Source organism: Stegostoma tigrinum, chromosome 10 (assembly GCF_030684315.1).
Source record: "Stegostoma tigrinum isolate sSteTig4 chromosome 10, sSteTig4.hap1, whole genome shotgun sequence".
NCBI lineage: Eukaryota > Metazoa > Chordata > Chondrichthyes > Orectolobiformes > Stegostomatidae > Stegostoma > Stegostoma tigrinum.
Window position 1 is genome coordinate 17,222,696 of NC_081363.1, and position 22,418 is coordinate 17,245,113.

Consider the following 22,418-nt stretch of genomic DNA (forward strand, 5'->3'; position numbering starts at 1 on the left):
CACTGTACCCGATGCGGCTTTCTCTACATTGGGGAAACCAAGCGGAGGCTTGGGGACCGCTTTGCAGAACACCTCCGCTCAGTTCGCAACAAACAACTGCACCTCCCAGTCGCAAACCATTTCCACTCCCCCTCCCATTCTCTTGATGACATGTCCATCATGGGCCTCCTGCACTGCCACAATGATGCCACCCGAAGGTTGCAGGAACAGCAACTCATATTCCGCCTGGGAACCCTGCAGCCATATGGTATCAATGTGGACTTCACCAGTTTCAAAATCTCCCCTTCCCCCACTGCATCCCTAAACAAGCCCAGTTCATCCCCTCCCCCCACTGCACCACACAACCAGCCCAGCTCTTCCCCCCCACCCACTGCATCCCAAAACCAGTCCAACCTGTCTCTGCCTCCCTAACCGGTTCTTCCTCTCACCCATCCCTTCCTCCCACCCCAAGCCGCACCCCCAGCTACCTACTAACCTTATCCCACCTCCTTGACCTGTCCGTCTTCCCTGGACTGACCTATCCCCTCCCTACCTCCCCACCTACACTCTCTCCACCTATCTTCTTTACTCTCCATCTTCGGTCCGCCTCCCCCTCTCTCCCTATTTATTCCAGTTCCCTCCTCCCATCCCCCTCCCTGATGAAGGGTCTAGGCCCGAAACGTCAGCTTTTGTGCTCCTGAGATGCTGCTTGGCCTGCTGTGTTCATCCAGCCTCACATTCTATTCCTCTGACAAATCTGTGTTCAATGTCCCTGAACAAACATTGCCTCTCTGAGTACAATCCGACCCCACCACCTAAGACATTTTTCCATCCCCACCCTTGTCTGCTTTCCGGAGAGACCACTCTCCATGACTCTCTTGTTCGCTCCACACTGCCCTCCAACCCCACCACACCCGGCACCTTCCCCTGCAACCGCAGGAAATGCTACACTTGCCCCCACTCCTCCTCCCTCACCCCTATCCCAGGCCCCAAGATAACTTTCTATATCAAGCAGAGATTCACCTGCACATCTGCCAATGTGGTATACTGTATCCATTGTACCCGGTGTGTCTTCCTCTACATTGGGGAAACCAAGCGGAGGCTTGGGGACCGCTTTGCGGAACATCTCCACTCGGTTCGCAATAAACAACTGCACCTCCCAGTCGCGAACCATTTCCACTCCTCCCATTCTTTAGATGACATGTCCATCATGGGTCTCCTGCAATGCCACAATGATGCCACCCGAAGGTTGCAGGAACAGCAACTCATATTCCGCTTGGGAACCCTGCAGCCCAAAGGTATCAATGTGGACTTCACCAGCTTCAAAATCTCCCCTTCCCCCACCACATCCCAAAACCAGCCCAGTTCGTCCCCTCCCCCCACTGCACCACACAACCAGCCCAGCTCTTCCCCTCCACCCACTGCATCCCAAAACCAGTCCAACCTGTCTCTGCCTCCCTCACCTGTTCTTCCTCTCACTCATCCCTTCCTCCCACCCCAAGCCGCACCTCCATCTCCTACCTACTAACCTCATCCCACCTCCTTGACCTGTCCATCTTCCCTGGACTGACCTATCCCCTCCCTACCCCCCCACCTACACTCTCCTCTCCACCTATCTTTTTTTCTCTCCATCTTCGGTCCGCCTCCCCCTCTCTCCCTATTTATTCCAGAACCCTCACCCCATCCCCCTCTCTGATGAAGGGTCTGGGCCCGAAACGTCAGCTTTTGTGCTCCTGAGATGCTGCTTGGCCTGCTGTGTTCATCCAGCCTCACATTTTATTATCTCTCTGAATGGAACTTCATTCTCTCCTTTCGAATTATCTTCAATAGCTACCCAACTACCGATGAGTGATTCACAGGTCTGTAATTCTGTGGTTTATCTTTCCCTTTTTTAAAAAGTAGGGATGCATTAGTTTCTACGAGTCCTCAGGCATTTCCCCTTGCCTGTTAAACCTTTGAATCAGAAGCCCTGTAAATTTCCCCCAGTCTCCCAAAGCAGCCTGGGATTCAACTCAGCTAGACATGGGGATTTAAGCACCAAAACCTCCAATAACTGTTAATTCCTGATGTCAAACTGCTCAATAATCTTCAGTCCCTTTTGCTAAATTCTGTATGCACATCCTCTTCCAAAATGTGGAGATGCAAAACACTTGTTTGACACCCTTACCAGTGTTAGCTGGCTCCATGCACAGTTGCCACTCATTTTCTAATGGATCATTCTCTTTCGATGGTTATCTTCTTCCCCTTGATGTACCTACAGAATGGCTTTTTGTTTAGTTCTGACAAGGGCTTTCAAAAATGCAAAAAAAAAAGCACAAATCCGGCTGAATGGGCAAGTACAGCAAAGAACCGACAAGCAGCATATGAGAGCAAGTAAAAGGGATTTTTAAAAATTGACTCATGCGTTTTGGACATCACTGGCTGGCCAGCATTTATTATCCATCTCTAGTTGCCCTTGAGAAGGTAGTGGTACACTGCCTTCTTGAGTTGCTGCAGCCCACGTGCTGTAGGTACACCCACAATGACCCAGAATTCCACAACGTTGACTCAGTGACAGTGCCGAAAGATTTCGAAGTCAGGATGGTGAGTTCCAGTCTTTCCCGTCTATTTTTGTATCTCAAACCCTCCATTCCCAGCAACTTCCTGATAAATCTTTTCTGAACTGAACCATTTCCAGTTTAACAATATCCTTCCTATAACAGGGTTATTGTGCTCGTTAGACGATCAGTTTAGTTTGACAAATAAAGCATGGGGTATATGAGCAATCAAGTTATACTAAACTTGTACAAAACGCTGCATCAGCTCAAGCCAATCAGCCAAATCCATCCACCCCACACGAGGATTACAAGACCTTAACGAAAGTGCGTTGGGACTTTGAGATTTGCATCAAGGTGAAAGTTCCTTAGAGAGATGAGGTAAACGAGAGTTTATTTTGCTTACAGCAGAGAAGGTAAAGAAGAAATTGAAAAAGATATTCAATATAGCCATGCTCAACTGCTTTATAAATAACCTTCCATCGTAAGGCCAGAAGTGATGTTTGCTGATGATTGCACAATGCTCAACAGCATTTGTGACAAGTCTGATGCTGAAGTAGCCCATGTTCAATTGCAACAAAATCTAGAAAATATTCAGCCATGGGCTGATACTGGCAAGTAACATTTATGGCGCACTAATGCCAGGCCATGGCCATTACCAATAAGCAACAATCTAACCACTGTCCCTTGGCAATTAATGGTGTGGCCGTCATGGAATCCCCCTCTATCAACGTCTTGGGAGTTATCATTGACCAGAAGCTTGACTGGACTTCGTGGTTATAGGAACAGGTCAGAGGCTAGGAATACTGCAACGAGCAGCTCACCTGATTTCCCACAGCCTGTACAAGGCATAAGAACTGTGATGGAATACTCTGCACTTTGCTTGATGAGTGCAGCTGCAAAAAGACTAAAGAAGCTTTTCTTAAAAATTAATTCACGGGATGTGGGCATTGCTAGCTGACGAGGATTTACGGGCCATCTCTATTTGCCTCTCAGAAAGTGGTGGTGAGCTGCTGCCTTGACCACTGTAGTCTACCACAATATCATTTGGGAGGGGGTTCCAAGACTTTAACCCAGTGACAGTGATTTCCAAATCAGCATGGTGATTGGCTTGTAGGTGGTGATGTTCCCATATATCTGCTGCCTTTATCCTTCTAGATAGAAGTGGTTGTGGGTTTGCAAAGTGCTGTCTGAGGATCTTTGATGAATTTTAGCAGTGCGTCTTGAAGATAGTGCATACTACTGCTCCTGAGCATTGGTGTTGGAGGGAGTAGATGATTGTGGATGTGGTGCCATTCAAGTGGGTCATGGATAGCCTCAAGCTTCTTGGTGTTTTTGGCACTGCACCCATCCAGGCAAGCGAGGAGTATTCCATTACACTCCTGATTTGTGCCTTGTGGATGGTGGGCAGGCTCTGGGGAGTCTGACAGTGATTTACATGTTACACTGTGACTAGCATTAGAGCCCATCCAATCTTGCCTTACTCCCTTGCAACTCAATGTGGCTGAACTCCCTCTGTTTTGGTTACTTTTACTAAAGTATGCTGTGTCCCTGTTGTACTCTTACGCAGCAGCCCTTCCCCCTGTCGAATTAGTTTAAATTCCTCCCAACAGCACTGGCAAACCTACATACCTTTGGGAATGGTGACTTTACTGTGTTCTGATCTTTGTGTCAGCTGAACTTGCCTTGCGTTCTGAGAAGAGGATATAGTTAAGATCAAGATATTAAAATCACGATTCAGTCAGAAGCTTGCAGAAGAAACAGGAGATAGAAAATGTCACACTCATATTAATTGAGCTTGAGTGGAAAAGTGTAAAAGACCAGTGAGTTAAGAAATCACCTTGAGACATCAGCTGTAGTTCATTGAATACCATGATCACACCTGAGTTACAAGGCAGTAGACTCCAATTCTATTTTAGAGACTTAACTGCAAAATCTTGGCTGATACTACGGATCAGAGATCTATCTAGTAGCGTGTTAAACTGAGGTCCTGCCTCAGGTGAAAGATTCCATTACATCATTTGAAGAAGATACTTAGTGGGAATATGCACAAAATGCTGTTCATAAATAAGCTAAATGCCTGAGGTTCTGGGTTGTTCAGGTGGCTGAGCAGATGTTCTGTTCTTTGCACTTGGCTGGAAAATGTTGGCAGTGCATGCGGCTGTAGATGTTGAACTGATTTCTTGCAATGGGTCTGAATATTTATGTGGGGCGCAGCAAGGTCTTATAGATGGTACAAATGCCAAATGACCTGGCAAAAGTCAGGTAAATATAATTTATATCAACCCTGAACTCCCAAATGTTCAAGGCCGTGTTTGGATACATTAATCCCTTTTGAAGTTTGATTTATTCAGCTGCGATAAACATGTTGACCATGTGCCTAGCCATGTTGTTACATATAGGTATAATATCTGCACAGTAATGTGGAAAATAGCCTGGGAACATCGTGTACACATAAAGCAGGACAAGTGTTAACCCAGTTTAACCACTGTTCTAATAATCTGCTTTCTATAATGAAAGGTACTGCCGACAGTGCTGCTAAGTCTCTGGGTTAACAGTCCAGTGATAATACCCCCCCCGCAGGATTTCTAGCTCAGAGTTACGGAAACTGCTACAGTGTCCTAACATTCTTCATACTTTAAGTCATTCTGTTCAGAAATGTTCTGACGTGCCTCTGGAGCAGATGTAACTTGAACTAAGGAATTCAGGCTCAGAGATATGGTTACCACCACTGTTTCCTAGGGGTGACTATCTTGCTTCATCAAGGACCCTCCTCCATCATAAGGTTAAAGGTGGGGATCTTCACTGAAGATTGTACCATGTTCAGAATGATTCATGAAATCAGTTACTGAAGCAGTTCTGACCAAAAGCAGCAAAACCCGGGCAGCATTCATGCTTGGGTTATTGTGTGATGTGAGTGTTTTCTTATGTGCCAAACAATGAATTTCTTCAATAAGACAGAATCTAACCATTGCCTCTTTCAGTGATATTATCGTCACTGAATCTGCCACTATGAGCATCGTGGGGGTTATCATTGATCAGAAGTTGAACTGGAAAAGCCATATAAAAGCTGCAAGAGCTGTCAGAGACCGGAAATTTTGTGGTAAATAACTCAGTGAATAATTCACCTGACTCCTCAAAAACTGTCCATTTACCATTGCGATAAGTAAATGCTTGATAACTGGCACTGACATAGTGGTCTGAAAGGCCTTTTGCCATGTTGTAAAAACTATGACTACAAAATGCTGTAATTCACAAATGCTTCTTCAGCAGCACTTTTTGAACCCATGATCTCTATGGTCTAGAAGGACAAGGACATCGCATGCGTGAGAACGCTACCAAGTTCCCCTCCAAGTCACACTTCTGTCTGGTGGAATGAACCCTACTCAAAGCCTCAAAGATTTTGAACATCTGACAAATATCATCTTAGTTTTCTTTACTCTAAAGAGAACAATCCCAACATCTCTCATTTGTCCACCTCCAAGTCTCATAGTCCTCTGGTACCAGTCTAAAAAATCTCCTCCGTGCTTTGTCTGAGGCTTTGAAATCCTAATTAAATTGGGATGTCCAGAATTGAATGCACTGTTTCAGCTGGATTTATGTAGGCTGAGCAAAGCTTCCTTCCTGTTGTAGTCTAGGCCTCTCGTAACTTGTCCTGTCACTATAAAGACATGCATCAATGTACCTTAGGGCTCTCATTTAGTTTTTACCTACGAAAGTGAATAGTTTCTGCATGTCTGTCCATTTTACCAGGTATTTTTTGGCATCTGAAAACTTTGAAATTATGAGTTAGAAATGTTGCCATGATGTAGGGTAGGTGATGGCCTAATGGTATTATGACTACATTGTTAATCCAGAAATCCAGTTGATGTCTTGGGGACCTGGGCTCAAATCCCACCAACATGGTGGGATATTATGGTAGATAGTGGAATTTGAATTTTAAAAAAATCTAGAATTAAGAATCAGCACTTCACCATGAAATCATTGCTGATTGTCAGAAAAACCCATGTGGTTCACTCGTGCCCTTCAGGGGAGGAAATCTGCCACCCTTACCTGGTCTGGCCTACATGTGACTCCAGGCCCACAGCAACATGCTTGACTCTCAACTGCCTTCTGAAGTGGCCTTGCAAACCACTTGTACAAATCGTTACAAAGACTCAAAGAAATGAAACAGGATGGATCACTTGGCATTGAGGTAGGCATCAGAAAAGACAACGGCAGAAACAGCCCTGTCAACCCCGCAAAGTCCTCCTCGAGTGCCAAAATTGGGAGAGCTGTCTTGCAACAGCTCATATAGCCATACTGGCAGAATGACACCTTAACAAACAATGTCCCAAACACCATCATCACCGTCCCTGGATATGTCCTGTCTTACTGGCAGGACAGACCCAGCAGAGGTGGTGGCACAGTGGAATACAGTCAGGAGGGTGTTGCTGTAGGATCCTCAGCATTGACTCTGGACCCCATGAAGTCTCATGGTTTCAGGTTAAACATGGGCAAGAAAACCTCCTGCTGATTACCAAAACCATCCTCTCCCAGCTGATAAATTAGTACTCCTCCATGTTGAACAACACTTAGAGGAGGCACTGAGGATGACAAGGACATAAAGTGTACTCTGGGGAGGGGATTTCAATGTCCGCTACCAAGAGTGACTCAGCAGCAATACTACTGATCAAGCTGGTCAGGTCCTAAAGTACATAGCTGCTAGACTGGGTCTGTGGCAGGTGGTGAGGGAAGCAACAAAGGGGCAAAGCATACTTGACCTCATCCTTACTATTCTGGCAGCTGCAGTTGCATCTGTCCATGTCAGTGACAGTGACCATTGCACAGTCCTTGTGGAGACGAAGTCCCGCCTTTACATTGAGCACAACCTCGATTGTGTTGTGTGGCGCTATCAACATGCTAAATGGGACAGATTTCACACAGATCTAGCGATTCCAGACTAGGCTTTTGTGGGGTGCTGTGGGCCATCAACAGCAGCAGAATTGTACTGCAGCACAATCTGTAACCTCATGGCCCAGCATATCCCCCACTCACCTGTCACCATCAAGCCAGGGGATCAACCCTGGTTCAATGGAGAATGCAGGAGAGCATGCCTGGAATAGCAGCAGGCCTACCTGAACATGAGATATCAAGCAGGTGAAGCCACCAAACAGGACTAATTGCCCGCCAAATAGCAAAAGCAGTAACTGTTAGGCAGAGCTAAGTGATCCCACAACCAACGGATCAGTTCTCAGCTTTGCAGTCTTGCCACATCCCATGACATTCAATAGTGTTACCATCTCTGAATCCCCCACTACTACATCTTGGGGGTTACCGTTGACCAGAAACTCAACTGTACTCACCCCATTAACACAGTGGCTACAAGAGCAGGCCAGAAGCTAGGAATACTGAAGGATGGGTAAGAAATGCTGGCCAGCCAGTGACGCCCCCATCCCACAAATGAGTAGAAAAAAAAATGAGAATTGGAATTGGAACAGTATATCTCCTGACTCCTCAAAGCCTGCTCGCCATCTACAAGGCACAAATCAGGAGTGTGATGGAATATTCCCCACTTGCCTGGATGAGTGCAGCCCCAACAACACTCAAGAATCTTGACACCATCCAGGACAAAGCAACTTGCTTGATTGTCACTACATCCACAAGCATTCATTCCCTTCACCACCGATGCTCAGTACCAGCAGAGTGTGCTCTGTGCAAAATGCACTGCAGAAATTTACCAACGATCCTCAGGCAGCATCACGTCAACCCTCGACCACCTCCATCTAGAAGGACAAGGGCATCAGACATATGGGAACACCACCGCCTCGAGGCTCCCTTCCGTGTCACTCACCATTCTGACTTGGAAATATATCGCCATTCCTTCGCTGTCGCTCAGTCAAAATCCTGGAAGCAGGAGGACTGCAAGGGTTCAAGAAGGCAACTCACTGCCACCTTCTCAAGGGCAGCTAAGGATGGGCAAAAAATGCTAGCAAGCCAGTGATGCCCACATCCCACAAATGAGTAGAAAAAAAAATGAGAATTGGAATTGGAACAGTATTTGGATTAGGTATTTGAAGGTTTGATGAAAGTGAAGTAGCTATGGTTGGGAATTAGAGATAATGGGAACTGCAGATGCTGGAGAATCCAAGATAATAAAGTGTGAGGCTGGATGAACACAGCAGACCAAGCAGCATCTCAGGAGCACAAAAGCTGACCTTTCAGGCCTAGACCCTTCTTCAGAGAGGGGGATGGGGAGAGGGTTCTGGAATAAATAGGGAGAGAGGGGGAGGCGGACCGAAGATGGAGAGACAAGAAGATAGATGGAGAGGAGAATATAGGTGGGGAGGTAGAGAGGGTGTGGGTCAGTCCAGGGAAGACAGGCAGGTCAAGGAGCTGGGAGGAGGTTAGTAGGTAGGAAATGGAGGTGCGGCTTGAGGTGGGAGGAAGGGATGGGTGAGAGAAAGAACAGGTTAGGGAGGCAGAGACAGGCTGGGCTCATTTTGGGATGCAGTGGGGGGAGGAGACGAACTGGGCTGGTGTGGCTCTCTCTACATTGGGGAAGCCAAGCGGAGGCTTGGGGACCGCTTTGCAGAATACCTTCGCTCGGTTCGCAACAAACAACAACACCTCCCAGTCGCGAACCATTTTAACTCCCCCTCCCATTCCTTAGACAACGTGTCCATCATGGGCCTCCTGCAGTGCCAAAATGATGCCACCCGAAGGTTGCAAGAACAGCAACTCATATTCCGCTTGTGAACTCTGCAGCCCAATGGTATCAATGTGGACTTCACCAGTTTCAAAATCTCCCCTTCCCCCACCGCATCCCAAAACCAGCCCAGCTCATCCCCTCCCCCCACTGCATCCCAAAACCAGCCCAGCGTGTCTCTGCCTCCCTAACCTCTTCTTCCTCTCACCCATCCCTACCTCCCACCTCAAGCCGCACCTCCATTTCCTACCTACTAACCTCATCCCACCTCCTTGACCTGTCCGTCTTCCCTGGACTGACCTATCCCCTCCTTATCTCCCCACCTATACTCTCCTCTCCACCTATCTTCTTTTCTCTCCATCTTCAGTCCACCTCCCCCTCTCTCCCTATTTATTCCAGTTCCCTCTCCCCATCCCCCTCTCTGATGAAGGGTCTAGGCCCGAAACGTCAGCTTTTGTGCTCCTGAGATGCTGCTTGGTCTGCTGTGTTCATCCAGCTTCACACTTTATTATCTATGGTTGGGAATTACTGGTGTTTTTTTATAATTCATTTATGGGATGTGAACATTGCTAGTACGGTTAGCATTTATTACCCCACAACTATTTATCCTTGAGACAGTGATATGCCATTTGGAGTTAAGGATTATTGTTGAGATTGAGTGTTAGCCCATCCTGTAAAATCTGCAACAAAGAAAAGTCAACAGTAACTGCTTAGAAATGGCTGGTGATAATTGTTATTACTGTTTACTTTAAAATAACACTTTGAAAATCATAGAACAAAGTTATTGTTAATCTTTGTGATAGGTTTCTTGAGTTCTGTTTCCCTTTACAATGAGAGATATTAAGTGAGGCAAGTGGAGGAAGTTTCTGTCCGGCTCACTTGAAGTTTGTTCTTTTTACTTCTGATAGTCAAATGCAGATTACTTGTTGCACTTACAGTTATTGCCATTATTATTTTTGTGCAGGCATAAAATTCATCAACTCAGTAGCCTGATCTGGTTAACATCAACCTTTATTAGCACTTTTATTAACTTCAAAAAAAATGCAGCTGCCTTCTCAGATTCCACAATTTAGAGGAGCATGAAATTCATAGGAGCACAGTACAGGATGAAGCCTGTCAGCCTATTATTCTTGTTCTTTGAAATATTATTCAAACAGTCCCAACATACTGTAAAATACTCTTCCCATAGGCCCACATTTTTCAAGTATGTAATTCTCCATGACATTTTACAACAAAATCTGCTTCCACTACCTTTTCATGCAGTTCATTCGAGATTGCCATAACATGACAGAAGATGAAAAAAATGCTCTAGCATGTCTATTTACTTTGCAATTAACCTTGATAATGTATCCTCTTATTATTAGTCTTCTTCAATGAGACAATTTCTTTTCGCTCCTTTAAAACCCTTAATGTTTTGAATACCTTTCTCAGTCTCCTATTTACCTTCTCTGTTGTAAGCAAGACAAACTCTAGTTTATTTCATCTCTCGAAGGAAGTGTTAAGTCTTTCACATTGGGAATTTATGAGAATTGTGCCAGTGCACCAAGGTCTTGAGACCCTCGTGGTGTGGTGGTGGAAATGGAGGGCTTGAGATATAAAAATAGACTGGAAAGGCTGGGACATTTTTCGCAGGAGCTTCGGAGGTTGAGGGGTGAGCTTGTCGAGGTTTACAGAATCATGAAGGGCATTGATAATGTGAATGACAAGGGTTTTTTCCCTAGGGTGGTGGAGTTCAAAACTAGGGTCATATTTTTAACATGAGGTGGGAGGGATTTAGAAAGGATACTAGCGGCAACTTTTCTTAACTCCGAGTGGTTGATGTGTGGGATGAACTGCCAGAGAAAGTGGTAAATGCAGTTACATCATTTAAAAGATATTTGGATAAGTTCATAAGTAAGGAAAGTGTGGAGGGATAGAGTCCAAGTGCAGGAAGGAGGGGCTAATTTAGATGGAGAATATAGTTGGCGCAGAGTGTTTGGACTGATGGGTCTATTTTCATGCATATGGATGATGATGGGATAGTGTAGGGGGAGGGGCTTAGATTAGTTCATAGGTCAGCGCAACATTGAGGGCCGAAGGGCCTGTTCTGCGCTGTATGGTTCTATGTTCTATGCTATATAACTGTATGAGCACAGTTTGGAAAAGCCTTCCAGGCTGAAATTTTTTGTGTGTAGTTTCTGGCATCATCTTAGTATCCTTGAGTTGTGATATTGTCTTGAACTCTTAACAGCTTGAATTTACATATCAGTGTCAATGCACCTAAACGTTCTATGGTTCTTTTCAGCAGCATTATCAACACAATTATGTGTTTTGCCATTAAAGATTATGTTGAACCAAATGGTAAGTTTCAAACAGTGTATTAAAGGCGGAAGAAAAATGGAGAAGCTCAGGAAGGGAATCCTGGAGCTTAATTCAACTGAACATACTGACACTAGGGATCACAGTGGGGATTATTAAGAGGTCTTAATGGGGGAGCTGTAGATATCTTGCAGGATTGTACAACTGGAGTAAGTTGCAGAAATACAGACAGTGAGACAATGGAAGGCATTTGAATACAAGAGTGAGAGTTTTAAAATCAAGACATTGCTCAATTGGGAGCCAGTGTAGGCCAGACAGGAGAACTGGCCTGATTGTCGGTTAACGTCTGTAGTAGGGTTTTGGATAAACCTAAGTTTATGGAGGTTTCAAAAGTGCGAGGGGCAGAAAGGTCTGCATTCGAAGTGTCAAGTCTCTGAGTAAACAAAGGCTTGGATGAGAGTTATAGCAGTTTTTAAGGCTGGGGCAGAAGCTGTGTAATAATATGTTTTACTATGATTCAGGTCTTATTTACAAAGCACAAACTATAACGTAGATAACAAAGTGTGAAGCTGGATGAACACAGCAGGCCAAGTAGCATCTCAGGAGCACAAAAGCTGACGTTTCGGGCCTAGACCCTTCATCAGAGAGGGGGATGGGGAGAGGGAACTGGAATAAATAGGGAGAGAGGGGGCGGTGGACCGAAGATGGAGAGAAAAGAAGATAGGTAGAGAGGACAGTATAGGTGAGGAGGTAGGGAGGGGACAGGTCAGTCTGGGGAAGACGGACAGGTCAAGGAGGCGGAATGAGGTGATAGGTAGGAATTGGAGGGGCGGCTTGAGGTGAGAGGAAGAACAGGTTAGGGAAGCGGAGACAGGGTGGGCTGGTTTTGGGATGCAGTGGGTGGAGGGGACGAGCTGGGCTCGTTGTGTGATGTAGTGGGGGGAGTGGAAGAAATGGGCTGGTTTTGGGATGCAGTGGGGGCAGGGGAGATTTTGAAGCTTGTGAAGTCCACATTGATACCATTGGGCTGCAGGGTTCCCAAGCAGAATATGAGTTGCTGTTCTTGCAACTTTCTGGTGGCATCATTGTGGCACTGCAGGAGGCCCAGGATGGGCATGTCGTCTAAGGAATTGGAAGGGGAGTTAAAATGGTTCATGACTGGGAGGTGCACTTGTTTGTTGCAAACTGAGCGGAGGTGTTCTGCAAAGAGGTCCCTAAGCCTCCGCTTGATTTCCCCAATGTAGAGGAGGCCACACCAGGTACAGTGGATACAATATACCACATTGGCAGATGTGTAGGTGAACATCTGCTTGATATGGAAGGTCATCTTGGGGCCTGGGATGGGGGTCAGGGAGGAGGTGTGGGGGCAAGTGTAGCACTTCCTGCGGTTGCTGGGGAAGGTGCCGAGTGTGGTGGGTTGGAGGGAGCTGTGGAGCAGACAAGGGAGTCGCAGAGAGAGTGGTCTCTCCGGAAGGCAGACAAGGGTGGGGATGGAAAAAATAGCTTGGGTGGTGGGGTTGGATTGTAGATGGCAGAAGTGTCAGAGGATGATACGTTGTATCTGGAGATTGGTGGGGTGGTATGTGAGAGCGAGAGGGATCCTCTGGGTCGGTTGTGGCGTGGGCAGGGTGTGAGGGATGTGTTGCGGGAAATGCGGGAGACGCGGTCAAGGGCATTCTCGACCACTGCGGGGGGAACGTTGCGGTCCTTGAAGAACGTGGACATCTGGGATGTGCGGGAGTGGAATGCCTCATCCTGGGAGCAGATGCAGATGCAGCAGAGGCGGAGGAATTGGGAATAGGGGATGGAATTTTTGCAGGAGGGTGGGTGGGAGGAGATGTATTCTAGGTAGCTGTGGGAGTCAGTGGGCTTGAAATGGACATCAGTTTCTAGCTGATTACCTGAGATGGAGACTGAGAGATCCAGGAAGGTGAGGAATGTGTTGGAGATGGCCCAGCTGAACTTGAGGTTGGGGTGGAAGGTGTTGGTGAAGTGGATGAACTGTTGAGCTCCTCTGGGGAGCAAGAGGCGGCGCCGATACAGTCATCAATGTAACGGAGAAAGAGGTGGGGTTTGGGGCCTGTGTAGGTGCAGAAGAGGGACTGTTCCACGTGACCTACAAAGCGGCAGGCATAGCTTGGGGAGAAAATGGAGTCCAGATAGGTGGAGATGAGTTCAGTTGGGCAGGAACAGGTTGAGACAATGGGTCGACCAGGGCATCTGCACCTATCTGGACTTCATTTTCTCCCCTTTGGTCCAGGAACTCCCTACTTACGTCCGTGACACCACCCACGCCCTCCACCTCCTCCAGGACTTAGAATTCCCTGGCCACCAAAACCTCATTTTCACCATGGACACCCAGTCCCTATACACCTGTATTCCTCATGCAGATGGCCTCAAGGCTCTCCGCTTCTTCCTGTCCTGCAGGCCCGACCAGTCCCCCTCCACCGACACCCTCATCCGCCTAGCTGAACTCGTCTTCAGCCTCAACAACTTCTCTTTCGATTCCTCCCACCCCCTACAGACAAAGGGGATGGCCGTGGATACCCGCATGGGCCAAAGCTATGTCTGTCTTTTTATGGGTTATGTGGAACAGTCCCTCTTCCGCACCGACACAGGCCCCAAACCCCACCTCTTTCTCCGTTACATTGATGACTGTAGCGGCGGCGCCTCTTGCTCCCCAGAGGAGCTCAACAGTTCATCCACTTCACCAACACCTCCCACCCCAACCTAAAGTTCAGCTGGGCCATCTCCAACACATCCCTCACCTTCCTGGACCTCTCAGTCTCCATCTCAGGTAACCAGCTAGAAACTGATGTCCATTTCAAGCCCACTGACTCCCACAGCTACCTAGAATACACCTCCTCCCACCCACCCTCCTGCAAAAATTCCATCCCCTATTCCCAATTCCTCCGCCTCTGCTGCATCTGCATCTGCTCCCAGGATGAGGCATTCCACTCCCACACATCCCAGATGTCCACTTTCTTCAAGGACCGCAACTTACCCCCCGCAGTGGTCGAGAACACCCTTGACCGCTTCTCCTGCATTTCCTGCAATACATCCCTCACACCCTGCCCCCGCCACAACCGCCCCCAGAGGATCCCCCTCGTTCTCACATACCACCCCACCAATCTCTGGATACAACGTATCATCCTCCGGCACTTCTGCCATCTACAATCCGACCCCACCACCCAAGCTATTTTTCCATCCCCACCCTTGTCTGCCTTCCGGAGAGACAACTCTCTCTGCGACTCCCTTGTCTGCTCCACAGTTCCCTCCAACCCACCACACCCGGCACCTTCCCCTGCAACCGCAGGAAGTGCTACACTTGCCCCCACACCTCCTCCCTGACCCCCATCCCAGGCCCCAAGATGACCTTCCATATCAAGCAGATGTTCACCTGCACATCTGCCAATGTGTTATATTGTATCCATTGTACCCGGTGTGGCCTCCTCTACATTGGGGAAACCAAGCGGAGGCTTAGGGACCTCTTTGCAGAACACCTCCGCTCAGTTCGCAACAAACAAGTGCACCTCCCAGTCGCGAACCATTTCCACTCCCCCTCCCGTTCCTTCGACGACATGTCCCACTGCATCCCAAAACCAGCCCAGCTCGTCCCCTCCCCCCACTGCATCCCAAAACCAGCCCAGCCTGTCTCTGCCTCCCTAACCTGTTCTTCCTCTCACCCATCCCTTCCTCCCACCTCAAGCCGCACCTCCATTTCCTACCTACCACCTCATCCTGCCTCCTTGACCTGCCCGTCTTCCCTGGACTGACCTATCCCCTCCCTACCTCCTCACCTATACTGTCCTCTCTACCTATCTTCTCTACCCTCTATCTTCGGTCCACCTCCCCCCTCTTCCTATTTATTCCGGTTCCCTCTCCCCATCCCCCTCTCTGATGAAGGGTCTAGGCCCGAAACGTCAGCTTTTGTGCTCCTGAGATGCTGCTTGTCCTGCTGTGTTCATCCAGCTTCACACTTTGTTATCTTGGATTCTCCAGCATCTGCAATTCCCATTATCACAAACTTTTGCATGACTCCATTTCACACAAGAAACTCACTGGATTATTCTACAGTTTATATTTATTTGCAATCATTTGTATTCAAAACCTATTTTTGGAAGTTTCACTGTACTGAGAAGTCTTCTGGCACATAAAAGCTTTATGTAAAACTGATACTTCCAGTTGAGAGGTAGCAGCCAGAAACACTCAGAGAAGCATTTGTTGCCTTTGCCACCAGGTGACAGTATAGTGCTCACCTTTGCCTAGAATGTAATGATCTCATTAATTTCTTGTCAAAGTTGTCATATTGAGACAACTTTTCTTGTTAAGTTATCACAGTGGCATTTCCCAGAGCCCATCACAGGCATGTTATTGAACAATATTTGACACCAAACCATGTAGAAGTTGACAAAATGTTTGGGGAAAAAGAAAAGTAATTCCAGAGATTAAAGCTTTGGCAGCTAATGATATGGTTGACAAAGATGAGATTTTAAAAAAAAAGTCAGGATCGTACAAGAGTCCAGAATTCAAGGAGTAAAGAAGTCTCAAGACGGTTTATAGAAGACCATTAAAGCATTTGAAAATAGGGATAGGAATTTTAATATTGAAGCGTAGCAGTACCAGGAGCCGATTTAGATCAGTGAAGTGGTGCAGTTTTCGCTAAGTCACCTGCCATTGCTGACATTTGTAAAATGTTGGACCCTGGCATCCTGATGAATATTATTTTCCCAACTGACATCACACGAGAGAAACATTACAATTATTTTATCTCATGACTGTTCATGGGACCTTCCAGTTTCTATATTAACAGCACTGTGAAAGGTGCTGTTCTTTCTTTGTGAACTACTGAGTCGGAAATAAAATAACGTTATCTAGAATGTAAAATACTTTACCCAATTTTGAAAAGTTTTTTGAATTTTATTGTATTTTGTGTTTCTCCTGTGTTTCGGAATAACATCCCACTGAAATATTTTAAAAGGGGCATTCGAAGATCATTCAAATCTTGAGCAGAATGATTCGCAAACCGAAGTCAGTAGAAATCGGTGAGAAAGCTATTTGGAACTTCTGCTCGCACAAAGGAAGGTAGTTGTGATTGTTAGAGGTCAATCGTCTCTCTTCGGGACATCACTGCAGGAAGTCCTCAGGCTAACATCGTATGCTCCACTATCATCATCTGCTTGATCAATGGCCTTCCCACAATGGAAAACATTCCCTAATAATTGCATCACGTTGAGGACTGTTTGACAGACTCGCGAGAATCTGAAACATTCTGTGTCCATATAGAGCAGGACCTGGACAGTGTCTAGGCTTGGGTAGATTATGTTGCAAAAATCATTGTGCCATACAAATGCCAGACAATGACTATCTGTAGCAAGAGAGAATCTGACCCAAATATTGCATAGTCTTAAAATAACTGGATCTGTACTATATACTCTATGGGGTTTAGCAACAACAAGAAACTGAAAGGGTCCAACCATATAAATACTGTGTCTGAAAAAAGAGATCAGAGGCTAGGAATTCTGTGGTGAGTAACTCACCACCTGACTCCCTAAAACTTGCCCACCCTGTGCCAGACATAAGTCAGGTGTGTGATGGAATACTTTTCAGTTGCTTGAATGAGTACAGGTTCAGTAACAATTATTGCTTGCTGATCTGGGGAAAAAAACAGCTCATTTGATTGGCATCCGTCCATGACTTACAACGCTCACATGTTTCACTGCTGGACAGTGGCAGCAGCATTTACCATTTACGAATGCACGGCACCAACTTACTAACGCCCCCATATCAGCACCTTCCAAAAACCACAATCTCTACCACGGATGCAGGTGCAGCACCAGCTGCACATTCCCCTTCAAGCTAAATGTTGTCCTAACTTTGAACCGTTACTGCGTCAAAATCCTGGAAGTCCCTTAACGGCATTCGCTGTCTCTTTCTGTTTTGCACATTCCCCCAATCTCTGTCTGCCTCCAGCCGCTCCTACCCCCACCCAAAAAAAAACAGTGGACTGCAGTAGTTCCAGAAAAGTAGGGTTGGACAATAAAATCTGGTTCAGCCAATGATGTCTAGAACCTGTGGACAATTTTCTTAAAAATTAAGATGGCGGTAAAACATGGCCAGGGCAACACAGAACAGTTAGATTAACATTCGTGGTCGGAAAAATAATGAACTGGAGAGAACAGAAGAACATCGACGAAGCAAAAACATGATTGTCACAGGGAAGTTTTACTTAACCAGCCTTATTTAATTTTTTGAGGAGGTGAAGGAGAAAGTCAAGATTGGTTGGTTGTGTTACAGGTAAGCAAAATCAAACTAAACACTGGACTTTATTTCTCAAGGGATAGAATTGAAAACTGGGGAAGCTAACCTCATTTAGACCATGCTGCAAGTACTGTGACATGATCTTGTCCAATAATTATAAAAATTATTTTGACTCGTTGAAGATGGTGTTGATAAGGTTAACAGGGAAATTTGAAAGTTGGGTCTCTTGTTTTGGACAAAAGAAGGCTAAGTGTGACCTGTATAGATGTTTAAAATTAAAGTTTTGGTTGGATGAATAGAAAGAGAATGTATCTACTTGCAAGGAAGAGCATAACATAGAAGAACTTCAATAAGATAGTCGCTGGGAAATTCCAATTCAGAATTCAGAAATAAAATAACTTCACCCAAAGAATGGCAAGTATCTGGAACTCAGGTTATTGATTTAGATGTGTTAGATTTAAATTAGTTCAGATGTTGTGGAAGAAACTGTAAAGGTAGTTTTGTCTTAGATGTTTATGACGGAATTACATGTATAGCTCTCTAAGAATCGTGATTTCAGATTTGAAATGTTATATGGGTTATGGCATTGCAGGTACTTTGTTGCTGAGAAACTTTTATGTAGGTTTTGAGCAATGTTGGTAATGCTTATTCTCCATGCCTGATAAAAAAAATGAGATTGAAACACATAGTCTCACTGCTTATCATTTAGGGCAGCCTTGGAGTTGGGTTCCTTGTTTGGCACTTAAATCATTTGCTCTCTTTTCTTTTCAGGCCTGCTGTATTTCTCCAGCATTCTATTTTTGTTTCAGATTTTGAACATCCGCAGTTTTTTGTGTTTGCCGAGTTTATTGAATTCAATTTCACAACTTTGATAGAATTTTAGCTTGGACCTCTGGTTTGCTGAGTTCCATTCATAGCCATACAGCACAGAAACAGAGATTTTGGTCCAACTCTTCATGTCGACAGTTTTCCAGACTAAACTAATCCCACTTGCCTGCATTTGTCTTATATGCCCCCAAACCTTTCCTATTCATATACCTTTCCAAATGTCTTTTATATATTACAACTATACCTGCATTTGCCACTTCCTGTGGCAGTTCATTCCACATGCTAATTATCCTCTGTGAAGAAGTTACTCCTCAGGTCCCTTTTAAATCTTTCTCCTCTTAAAAAATATGCCCCCTAGTTTTGAACACCCCCATCCTAGGGAAAAGACCTTGACTTTATGTATGCCCCTCATGAGTTTATAACACTCCATAAGGTCACCCCTCAGCCTCCTACACGCTAGTGAAAAAAGTCCCAGCCTATCTTTTTAGCTAGAACCCTTCAGTCCTGGGAAAGTCCCTCTAAAAGTGGCCTCAACAACATCCTTTACAACCTCAGTGTGATGTCCCAATTCCTATGCTAAATGGTCTAAACAATGAAGGCAAGTGTGCCAAATATCTTCTAAACTACCCTGTCTACCAATGATGCACTTCCAAAGAACTATATACCTGATCCCCTCTGTTCAGCAACACTACCATTAACTGTATAAGTCCCATCTTTCTTTGTTTTACCAAAATGCAATACCTTGCATTTATTCAAATTAAACTCTGTATGTCACTCCTCAGCCCATTGGCCCAGTTGATCAAGATCCCTTTGTAATAACCTTCTTCACTGTTGATTATACCACTAATTTTGGTGTCATCTGCAAACTTCTTAACCATGCTTCGTAAATTTTCATTCACATCCTTTGTATATATGACAAACTGCAGTTGACCTAGCACCCATGCCTGAGGAACACCACTGGTCACAGGCCTCCTTGTGGAAAAACAACCCTTCACCACCGACCTCCGTTTTCTGCCTTCAATTTTGTATCCTGTTGGCAAACTGTCCTTGAATCCCATGTGCTCTAACTTTACTAATTAGTCTAGCATGTGGAACCTTGTCAAAGGCAATACAAACGTCCATTTAGACAATATTTGCTGCTCTGCCTTCGTCTGTCTTTTTGTTTATGTCCTCAAGAAACTCAATCAAGTTTGTGAGACAAGATTTCCCATGCACAAAGCCATGCTGACTATCCCTAATCTGTCCTTGCCTATCCAAATGCATATAAATCCTGTCTGTCAGAATCTGCCCAACAACTTACCCACCACTGATGTCAGACTCACAGGTCTGTCGTTCCCAGACTTCTCCTTACAGCCTTTCTTAAGGCACAACAGTAGCCACCCTCCAGTCCTCCATCATCTCACTCATGTTTGTAGGTGATAGAAAGTTCTCTACTAGGGACCCTGCAGTTTCTTCCTTAACTTCCCATACCGTCCTGGGATACACTTAATGGCGTCCCCGAGATTTATCCACCTTTATGTTTTTAAGTCTTCCTGTCCTGAAATGTGGAATGTCTTCAAAACAGGAGTATTTATTTCCCTGAGTTCCCAAGCCTCCACGTCTTTCTACACAGTCAAAACTGACGCATTGTATTTGTTTAGTATCTCTCCCATCTCCTGTAGTTCCACATATATTTCATCTTGTTGGTCTTTAAGGGGCCCTATTCTCTCCCTGTTTGCTGTCTGGCACTTAATCTACCTGAACAACCTCTTTAGATCATCCTTAACCTTATCTACGAAGGCTATCTCATATCCCCTTTTTGCTCTCCTGATTTCTCTCTTAAGAATGTCTTTACACCCCTCAATTAATAGGAATGTATTTCTTTCTTCCAGATAATAAGGCAAGTATTGATGAACCCCAACCATGTAGTATGTATTACGTATAGCTCCCACAAATGGAGATGATATGTCAAATGCCTTTTATATCTCCTAGTTTTGAAATCTTCTGTCTTCCTAAAATAATAGAGTAATTATGGTTTTATTTTAATCGAACATGAAGTAATACTATTTTATTAACATTTTCCTGTTTCTGTGCTAAGAAACATTTAACTCTGAGCATTTAATTGATTTCAGAGCACCTATTTAAAGTACAATAATGAAAAAAAGCCTACAGTATTTGTTTACATTCTTAGTTTCTTCTGCATTTCAGTCAGCAACAGCAAGTACTGTGACACCTGGTGACAAGAAGTCCAATGATTTTTCCAAAGCGATAAACGGCTCCTATCAGGTATGTGCGAGACAACGTGTTATAAATTGTGTAAAGTGTTGTCAAATAGAAAATGTGGACTACTTGCTAGTGTGAATTTGTTGACACCATTTTAGTGAGTATTCATTCACTATCGCCTGACTGATAATTTCCTTGCCAGATATCTACCGCCATTCAGTGGAGGAGGAAATAAAACACAGAAATCAAAAGAAAACTAGCTTATTGCTTTTCACCTTAAATATTTAATTATTAATGCACAAAAATATTTAAGATTATTTGCTATTCTCATCAAAACTGTCCATGTATTATTTTTGTTTACTAACTCGAAACTTAATTTGTCACAATTTGTGGCTAGAGGCTAATGTATTGAACAACACACGGGGTGATAAAGTATACATAAGTTAGCACTCAAACTAGATGTTGAAGCAGCCACTCCATTTTATGATGCAACAATATATTTTAAGTACTTGTGAATATTTGTACAAAGCTCAAATGTTGACAAAAGTGCAGCTATTACAAGTGTATCATTGCATGATCAGGAAGGTTGAGGAGCAGGAATAAAAAAAATGTGGAAATACCTGTTCTAGATTACTAGCATCCCAACTTTTCTTGTCCAGCCTTTTGTGTTGATATTTTGGATATTCAGCATTCACAGTATTTTCTTTTTGTGTGATGTTGTGGAATGGAACTAATTACATTCAAAGGTAAATATTAAAGCTTTTTATATTTGATTCAGTAACATATATTAACTTGTAGGTAAAACCAAGAACAACACATGGCAAATGTTATTCATTTAATTTTTTATTCAAAGACACAACAGACAACCCAGCTCTCATGGGACCATAGACTATTTGTAATGTGAAATTATGAATAATGAGGTGAAGTCCCACTCCAAATGATTGAGCACATAACTTAATTGACACTTTAGTTCTGACTGAGTATTGCACTGTTCAACGTGTTTATTTTATTGAGAGGTGCAATCAGTGCCCTGTCCAGTTCCTCATTAATCAAAAAGTTTCCATGGCTCTTTACAATGAGGAGGAATGTTCTGACTTAGCGAGCATTTATCCTTTAACCACCATAACTGAAAAAATTCTCTGGTCCGTTCTCTGCGCTCTATTTGTTGCACCTTGTCTGTTCTAAAAGGCACAAAGTCCCTTGAGCACTGACTCCTGAATGTTAGAGATCCTTTTTTATATGACTTAGCAACATTATCATGTCATGTGGTTGATTTTTCATTGAAACCAATGTAGAGCTGAAGTTGAGCAGAAAGATGTGATTTACATTGTCACAACTTCAGAAGTATCAATTTGAAAATTTAGAGTTAATACAATGTAATTATTTTTGAAGATTTACTTTTTGTTTCATAAGTGTTCTCAAATGAGGCCATTCTAGATTTACTTTTCTTCAAATATGACACACTGATAGATTGTTGGACAAATAAGTATACTTACTCGGAAACAGTTTAATCAAAGAACAGCTCCAAATTGTCTAGATCAATGCTGTTATTCATAAAGCAACTGTAGTGAAGTTTTTTCATGTGTTGAAGAAGTTTACTATGTGAAATAAGAATAAGCTTTAGATTA

The 22,418-nt window shown here is 44.5% G+C and overlaps 1 protein-coding gene across 2 annotated transcripts in view; it reads left to right on the plus strand.

Moving 5' to 3' along the window:
- LOC125455528 (YLP motif-containing protein 1-like) overlaps window positions 1-22,418 on the plus strand; it is a 158,131-nt gene that overhangs the window by 14,958 nt on the left and 120,755 nt on the right. For both annotated transcript variants that reach the window (XR_009446222.1, XM_059649041.1), the window contains exon 2: window positions 20,776-20,853. Coding sequence is in view for 1 of the 2 variants with exons in the window: in XM_059649041.1 (XP_059505024.1) it covers window positions 20,776-20,853 (78 nt within the window). In the remaining variant the exon portion in view is untranslated. The remainder of the gene's footprint in view (window positions 1-20,775; window positions 20,854-22,418) is intronic.